Raw genomic sequence first — 9,395 nt, forward strand, 5'->3', positions numbered from 1 at the left:
GGAGAGAAAGACCGGGAGAGATGAAAGAGTCCTGCGCGTATACGGCGGAAAATGCACTGGGGGACTATAAACGGTCATCGGACCGGTGCGCTTAAATAGCTGCACTATTGCGCGAATAGCTTTCTGCGCCAGAGACGGAAGGGTCCACAATTTCTGCATTTTTGGCTCGGGAAGATAGTCTGGAGTCCCGCCTGCATAAGCTTGTCTGACGAGAGAGAGGCCTCGGACGTCGTACCGAGGACGGATGCGCAACAGGGGCTGTACGCTTTTCTCCCGACTACAGGACTCGCACGTCCGGCCATTGGTCGTACCAATACGGTAAGAGTAAGCGTCCATAAACTTACAGCACTGTTGGGAGAAAAGTAAATGGCAGAGGCGACGCGCACGCTCCCAGAGCAACGTTAACTGCATGCGCACCCAAAGTCGGCATTCTATAAGCTACTACTTTAACTTGCTGTGCTGCTGATTATCTTCTAAAAAAAGTAAGTATAGATTGCGTTCGAGTGTAATTAGTATCCAGTTCAAATACCGGCTCTCTATTTGTTTTCTTTCTTTTAGAAGAGCAATACACCGTAACAGAAATCCATGACGTCGCACTGACGTCAAAGGCGAGATGCGGGAAATGTAGGGAAATCTAGGGAGTTTAACCAAGGACGTGACCCGTTGGCTACCCTACACTTGGGGAGGGGGAAACTGGAAGAATAGAAATTTGATAAGGAAGGGCTGGCCTGCATATTTACGGCTAATAATTGGCCATCTTTACCGCCAACGATGTTCAAATAGACTTGCGAGAGAATGCTCTACCAGTCAAAACTGGTTTAGTGTTTCTTTACGGCGTATACCTACACATTTTCGATCTTGCGGGAAAATTAACGATCCTGTACACACACGCCTCCTCATTGCTTTAAATGTAAAGGTCACTGAAAGTCCAAAAGTATGATGACATGCTCGGCATGAACCTGAAGTGATATTGTGTAACGATTCTTTTAATTTTTCAATCGTAATTTCTGGCATTCTTCATTGTCTCGCACGAAGCAGCTGCGCCCCAGCTATCGTAGGCAACGTCCACTCTGCCGAACGATTGATAAGAAATTTATAGAATCAGCAGGAAAAAAAGTCCGTACAAGATACAACCTCTGGTAAAGGTTATATGGCGGACAGCCTACAGTCAGAATCAGTGCTTACCTATTGTCTGCAGTGCTATGGAACAGGGCGTAACCTGGCGTTACTCTGAAGAAAACAACCGTGCTGCACCGTTAAATGATACAAGCTTACACTAACGTGCGTCGTCCTTGCTACGGTGCTCGTCTAGAAAGCGCAGTGAAAGTGCATTCTGTTTTAGCATGAAATGGCTAGGGTGGTTAGAACCCTAAAATGGCTGCGTCAGATTAAGAACAGGTGCTCTTAACCCATGGAAGAAATGCCGTTCGGCTGGTTTTAGTGAGTTTTCTTATAGAGAAGCTCACTCATGCAAACTATTCACACCGCTCTACAGGTGCTGTTTGCATAATATTTTCCCTGGTGTGGCGCCCTCTGCCGGAATGGTAGCGCCCGTGAGAGCGTAGCCCCCTAGATTGCCGGTGCTGACGTTATGACGCACGTCCGTCTGATTTGAGATAAAAGACGTGCTAGCTGTTTTCAAAAACAACGATACTCGAGACGTCATTGACTTCCACAGCGTCTGCTCGAATTGGCCTGATTGTTTACCTACAAAGGATGGTCACATTGCATTCCGACAGAATTATAGAGACTCGACCTATAATAGCAAGGTTTGACAAGCTTTCGTGCGCTAACTTTGCCCAAACATGAGGAAATACATTGAAACCTGTGACGTCGCACCGACGTACGCGGGCGCTGTGGCTTCGCGCCGCGGTGCGCATTTCGAAAAAGCAAACTCTGACCTTCAACATGTCTTCGTTAGTTATCAACCTCTCTTTCGGTCGAGTAACGCTAGAGTTTTGGAATAATACTTCAGAATTCTAAGTACCTTCAGTGTTGCTATTTAGTGTCCTTTTAAGACATTAACCATTCAATGTTTTTTTTTTCTTTTTTTTTCTTGCGCTCACGTACTGAATTTCCTGTGGCGCGTTGTGACATATGACACCCTCCATTTCACCAATGCCATGCCCACGACGCCAAAACCGGAGGTCACTTAGAGTCCGCGCCGTTTTGCCAGTAGTTGATCACAGTTTGTGGGGCACTGCTGTAGGATCACGTCAGCTTTATTTCATCGAATGTCAGGCGGAGGCGTTGTGCTCGAGTGCAACGTGACGTAAGTGAGGATCAACGATATATATATATATATATATATATATATATATATATATATATATATATATATACGCATGCGCATATGCCTTTGTGTTCGTGCGCGTTTTCTTGTGCGTCTGCGCCCGCAGGAGTTGGCCTCGGTGGACTCCCTGGCCCAGGGCGTGGGTGAGGTGGTGCGTCGCTGCAACTACGTGCGCTCCTTCGTCGACTGGCCGAGGCACAGCCGCGTGTGCGCGCCAATCTGGAACGCCTTCCAGGACCCACTAGGCCTAACGGCGTCCCAGCCGCTCGTGTTGGCGCCGCCCTTCTACGAGAACCCGGCCGCCGGTTACTACCAGCTGGTCGCCTACGGAAAGAAAAAGAAGAAGTAAACGCGTCCCCAGAGAAGTCACCCTCTCCCCCCCCACGTCACCGATTACACCCTCGCGCGAAATGTTTTGCTGTTAAGTCGAACCTCGATATAACGAAATTGTACTTGTAGCGGAAAACTTTGTTATATCGCGAATTTCGTTAATTCGAGTTTCGTTAATTTAATGAAACTAAGATCGGTAAATAAAAATAGTTCGTTACATCGCGAATTTCGCTAAATCGAGGTTCGTTATATCGAGGTTTGACTGTATTCATTCTGTACAGTGTGTAATCTTTTTCTTTTTTTTTTTGTTCTTCTTGATTTTGTTTTTTTTAGGTAGTACAGTACGGTTCAATGTTAAAGGGGACACCTAATATGTATTCAGCCATCGATTATCGCTGAGATATGGCATGGAAGCCTACGAAGTAGCTTTTGCGTGTGTAGGCGTGCGTGCGCGCCTATAACACATGATATTAGGCGTTATACAAATGTGCCAGCTATATCAGCTTGGTTTAGGGGTTAGGTGCTCCCTTTATGAATTGACCATACTGTACATAGACAACAGGGCAACAGCGGTGGTTTATCAAGCCGCTTACTAGTATTCCATGTGCCATTTCACACACACAAAAAAATGTGTTATCGGTTCAGAGCTAACTGCATGCGCACGATGCCACCATCGGTGGATTCTGAGGCCCATGTGTGCGGCTCGTAACGACCGATAATTTTGCTAAAGCCTCGCTGGGTTTCGTTTTTGGTATAGTTTTGCTTTTATTTTTTACCTCCTAGAGATACTTTTTTTTTTTGCCAAATTGTGTTTCGTGTCACTATGTGCTGAAGTGCCAACAATACTGATGAGAAAGACAAAAGAAGAAAAAAAAAGAACACAGATAATTGTGTAGTATGTAAATCTGCTATTTGTTGGAAACACAGACGTTGTGCTTGCGAGGTACGCAGCTTCGGAAGCTTATTATCTGGAAAGCTGTGCTAAGAAAATGTTCCGGGCAGACGGAACTGAAGGAGTTCATGATGCTTGCAGCGAATGCCATTACAAACTCTTTTTTATGTGTACAAATCGTTGCCTTGATTGGCCCTCTGTTATGTGTTTATGTGTGAAGCTACGGCTTTAGCTTTTAGCTACGCCTTTTTTTTTTTTTTTTTGTCCCAGAAAGAAAATGAAAATGATGTGTGAAGGCATCGCTTGGCTGTGCAACTGGAGTGTACGTTCGTACGTTTTCTTCAAGACTGAATACGACTGTCACCTCTTTTGTTAGCAAAGTCAATAAAATGCGAATGGCGACTAGTTGGAGGTAGAGAAAGGTCACTAGAAAGCGAAATTCAGAAGAATCTCTTGTCAGATATGTGAACCCCGGAAAGATGCTCGAACTATACGCGTACAAGCTCCATGGAGTTCGACCACCTGCGACAGTCACAGGTGTATCGAACCGTTGTGGGTAGCAGTAGTATATAGTAATCTTCAATTGCAATTTAAAGGGAAACTCGACACTTCTGTGAACAGAAGTGAGAGTTCGTTGTTCCCAAATTTCTCTTCTTTTTTAACTTCCAGCTCTGGCCACAATATACCAGAATTTAATCTTGATAGCTCACTTAAACCTGAAGTATTTTCCTGTTTGTTAGTTTTTTCCGGGCGCCTCATACGCTAGTGAATTAATGGCTAGACCATATCACCTTTAAATACGTCAGCAGAGTAAGACGGCCAATGTAAATCGAAAGCAGACTTTAAGCAGTAATTGGTTTTTGATTGATTCGCCTTTTAGGTGATCAGTTGTATTATTGCTACACAGAAGCACCTGATGAAAGTGCACCTGTAGCTAGCAATGATGACTACGCATATTTTACTCTTGTTTACCGTGCTGACAATAACTGCATTATCTCACGTGATAAGTATACTCAATGTGCTAATGAACGATAGTTACAATGAAGTTTGCTGCTTCTATAACAACTATATTTGTACCAGGTCGTAGGCTGCAATTTATTTTTCATGCATTTTTCGTCGTGCTAATTTTCGGTACGTATAGTGGAAACATCATCTCGACGTTATCAAGTTTCCTCAGAAAAAATACGAGTAAGAAATTACTAGCGTAATGTCATAGTGATGCAATACTCGACGCTGTTCTTCGTCCATGTCTTAATTCTCATATTTTGCTCACCGCAGTGCATCGCACAATTTTTGTGTATGTGCTTATTTGTGCTCTGCCTATGCGTGTCATGAATTAGCCAACCAAAATCTCCACCTGTGAGATATGACTGTTCCAGCATTGATGGCCACGCGAAGATATTCTGTTTATCAGCTTCTGCAGTTACCCGACAGTTGTCCATATGCTCATTTTTTTCTTTATTTAGCTTATTCCGAATCTCACGTTGTTGTTCTCTTATTTTTTTTAAATTTCTGTATACGTCTTTTTGGCGTCTGGTACACATTTCCCTTCAGACGCGACAGAAAGCGTGACTTACTCGTGTCACCTTTGTTCACTTTCAATTGCCCAAGACGTGTGATAACATTGATAAACTATTTTAGCAGCCGCACTGCACCCAATGACCCGAAATTGCGAGCGCGGCTGTCAATCACCGTTTTATTCCAAGGAATAAATTAGCGAGGTATAATTGCATCCCTCCAATTCCCCTGGAGCTGAAAGTCCGGAACAATTTCCGTTGCAATAAAGGTCGCGCATTTCCCCACAAATTCATTCGATTCCGCCAAGGCACCACAAGGTGACGTGTTTTTTTTTTTTTTTTTGTTCTTGTTCTAAGGAGCACGGCAAAAAGTTACTGAACCGAAATGCACTCACGTGGTGCGCTTCCAGGGGAAGAAAGTAAAGGAGCACCTGTGGAAACAAAGCCGCTCCATTACGATTCCAGTCCGAGTAAAACAAGCTGAATTCCACTCCTGATGAATTGGACACCATTCCAGCTTCAATCCATTCCGTTCTTGTAAAAACAGGAATGACTCTAGGGTCACTTTAATTCCAGGAACCCTGGCCGCCACACATTACTAGAACACGTTAACATTACTACTCACGAGTCCCCGTTTGCGGATGTCGAATTCGCGCGGCATCGACATCACTCGTAATGAAGTAGCCGTCGAAGGGCATTCTTCCAGAAGGCATTAAGTCGAAAGGACTTTTGTGGTACTTCTCACCGTCCCGGAATGATGAAGGCCACAAAGCAAACATTCCCGTCATGAATGTTGAAGGTCAGTTGTCCCACCTGATTTTTCGTCTCTCTTATCTCTATCTCTTTTTTTTTTATTTTTATTTTTTTGTGCTCCGCAGCTACATGAATATTTGACTCGAGGTTGAAGCTATAACGAGCGTCCTGTGCTTCCAAGACCCTCGTGATTAATAAGCGTTGCCACCTGTTTCAGGCTATGTTCCCACACGCTTGCCAAAGCCACACTACACACAGTATATTGCATACTACATCTGATAGGATTTTTTTTTAATTATGCGCATTCCTTCCTAATGCCAGTAATTATAAAGAACAAACGGGTAGACCCTATAAAAGCAGCCCCTTTATCAGCATCGTATACATTACGTTACGTCAGGTAAGCACTAACGTCTGCCTTCAATTTACTGAGATGTTTAACGGGAATTAAGTGTGCCGATTCTTTGCATTTTGGATGCACCATGCCAATAAATGTTAAGTCATGGAAACCTCCACAGCACGTGGCACGCTCAGCGCACCAACTGGAAGTAGCCTCCTCGATATCTTGCTGAATCCACGAGTCATTTAAAAAGCCAAGGATTGAGCCAGGTTACTTAGTCAATGCGAGCAGTTCTTTGTTGCATTCTGCACGATTACATGGTTCAGAAGCTCACGAGACGATGACAATATATATATATATATATATATATATATATCCTAAAGTAGTTAGGTGAGAACAGAATCTATCTACCTTATCCTAGGTAGATAACGAGGATACACCTAATCAAACATAACAATAATGCATAAGGTAACGCAGAGAGAGCGCCAATTCCCTCCTCCTTTCGCTCAGTACATTTGGGCTCCAGTCCTTGAAAGCTATTTAGAGGACTAAGGCTTTGTTAAGGTGTTAATGATGGCTATGCGTGAAGCATAGCCACAACTGACACCTTAAAGCGTTGCCGGCAAAACAGTCCGAGATTATATGTGCCTGAGGTTAAACTGACGAGGCGATTGATCTCGGAAGAACACAGCGCCAAATGGGCCCACATTTCGCACTGAGGGCACCCAAACTAGGATTCAGCAGATAAGTTCCACGAACTTTGTGTTGCTGTGTTTCTGAGTTGTCTTTCAGTTTTAGTGTGGTTTTAAGTGATTTATTTTTCATGTATGTGGCCTTTATTATTTATGAAAAAGAGTAGCCGGCACCAGTTAAAGGTGCCAGCATCTCCTAAGCATCATATAGTAATAATAATAATAATAATAATAATAATAATAATAATAATAATAATAATAATAACGTTCCACGGTAATCTGCAAGGTGGGGGAAGATCTATATGAAAGAAAAGATTTACCTTTCGTGGACCGAAACCAGCTGCGAAAAAAAATCTGACCATGAAATTGGAGCTCGGGGCCAAAACAGACAACAAGGTTTGTACACGAAAGCGTTTTATAAGAGTGCAAATAAACTATTTCTGTGATACGCCCATTTACAAGTCAACAATAATTCCCCTTTCGCGGCGTAAACTAGTTATCCGCAAGCAACCCGTGTGATCTTTCTTCGCGCCAGTCGTCTTCTCTGTGGTCTACATAATAATACACTTTCGCTGTTTGTTATCATTGAAACTGCGTGTGAAAATATGCTTTATTTTGTTATCGCGCGTCGCAACGCGAGTGCCATGTTTTGCATTTCAAGCATGCATTTATATTAGCAGCCAAACGATCGTGCCATGTAAGCCCTTTGTCAGCATGCAGTTCGTGCTATATATATGTGCCATTTAGCAGTGCCATGCTTCGCCTGCACTATATACGCGTAGTGTGCGTTAAAATGTTTGTGAAGGCAAATAAACAACATTGTTACTAGTATCCGTGAGTACCTTGCTTCCACCACTGTGTGCGCTACGTACTCTATACGCATTTCCACCATCGACAAGATGAACGCACCGGACTGCAATGCAACGAACGTCGTATACACTGTTTCGAACGCGGCCACGAGCGAAGCATCAGCTACCACAGTAAGTCTATAGCAGTTTCGGCTACAGTGTCAAGAGTTTCGTGAAACGGATTTACACAGACAATCTACACGTTGTAAACAAACAGCATATACGTTGACACTATATCAAATTGTGGGGGTATGAGGGACGCTGCACTCCAAACCAATTTCGATCACCTGGAGTTCTGTAATCCTAAATCTAAGTACAATTGATTTTTTTGCATTCCACTTTCAAAGGAATGCGTCTGCCACTACGGGGTGTCGCACGATGATGATGATGATGATGATTTACTGGCATCCCCTTTGAAACGGGGCGGTACGTGACAAGTAGTCACCTAGTCTGCTTGATTTAATCAGGTAAGCTATACATTGTTTTTTTTTAAATCTCGCATCCTTGTAAACATATCCTTAAACTTTCTTTTTTTCCTTCAAAATCTACCTTGTACCGTAACCTATGACTGTAAAATATCCGGTCGCATCAATCTCTTCCCTGCTTTTTTTCCCACCAATACTCTAAACGTCACTTGCTTAGCTCGACTGCTGACCGGTTGATACTTCCATCCACATTAAACCCAAGTGCTTGTGGAAAGTGTACCTTACCTACGGTTCTCATCAGTGACCCCGTGCTCAGCGCCCACCGCGGCGGTATTACGCAGCTCTTACTCCGCTGTTCGCCGCTTCAAACAACAATCTGAGCAGAGATGTAACTTTTGAAATCCTGATCACGTCTGTTAATTTTGCCTGCCGAGAAAATGCACGCCAGTAGAGATTATCTATATTATTTTTCTGCCCTCAGGCAATGGGACGGCAGCGCAGCCGTGCACATCTTCGTGACATCACGCATGAGGTCACGAAGTTGCCACGGCGCTGATGTCACATTTTGTGCAGGCAGAAAGAAAGAACGAAAGAAAGAACGGAAAGACATGCTTTACTGGGCGTGAATATTCCAGGAAGGCAATATATATGTGGCAAAGTTTTCAACCGTCACGTGGCTAAGCCTGTTCAAAGCGACGAACAGCGAAGAACTGCCACCAGTTGCTGTTCTTTTCACCTGCACTGTGCCATCTTGTTTACAGACGTGCAGCCTTGTCCACATAGTGTGGCACCGTTCAGAGCCGGCTCCGCATGCAGTGTCCTCTCAAACACAGGCGCATACATCACCGTGACAGTGCCGCCGGCGAATAGCGTTCCAGGAGCAGAAACAGCGTCCTCGAACTCGTTTGAGCGAAACCGAGAAAACTAAGAAGACCATAGCGTCATCACTTGGTGATGGTAAAGCACAGTCCAAGTCTTTAGTGACAGATTCGACAGTGACAGTGACCACAATGTTTCCAGGCGAGTCTATTGGTTTCAAGCTATTGGCTCAGACACGTTTAACGGCTGAAGACATGGCACCAAAGGAACAAAAGACAATGACTTCGTTGATGGAAGAGATACAAAGGGAAGAAAGTCAAATACAATTTTCCGTTTTCTCGTGTCGGCGTAATATATACCTCGAGCTACTTCGGGCGCTATGGCTTTCGTTAGGCGTGAACGGCGGTTATGAGTGAAGTTTCGCAGGTGGAACAGCCCCAAAGTATATGAACCTGCAATAAACCTAACGAGACGATTGATTTCGATGTA

General features: G+C 44.0%; 1 protein-coding gene across 3 annotated transcripts in view; it reads left to right on the forward strand.

The window, feature by feature from the left end:
- Positions 1–7,645, forward strand: part of LOC119446475 (carbonic anhydrase 7-like) — a 118,051-nt gene extending 110,406 nt beyond the window's left edge. For 2 of the 3 annotated variants that reach the window (XM_037710910.2, XM_037710912.2), the window contains one exon: positions 2,400–2,588. In XM_037710910.2, the coding sequence (XP_037566838.1) occupies positions 2,400–2,440 (41 nt within the window). In that variant the 3' untranslated portion in view covers positions 2,441–2,588. Of the gene's footprint in view, positions 1–2,399 lie in introns of all 3 variants that reach the window. The other variant, XM_037710913.2, reaches the window with a different exon arrangement.
- The last annotated feature ends 1,750 nt before the right edge of the window (positions 7,646–9,395 follow it).

This window comes from Dermacentor silvarum, chromosome 3, assembly GCF_013339745.2.
Source record: "Dermacentor silvarum isolate Dsil-2018 chromosome 3, BIME_Dsil_1.4, whole genome shotgun sequence".
Lineage (NCBI taxonomy): Eukaryota > Metazoa > Arthropoda > Arachnida > Ixodida > Ixodidae > Dermacentor > Dermacentor silvarum.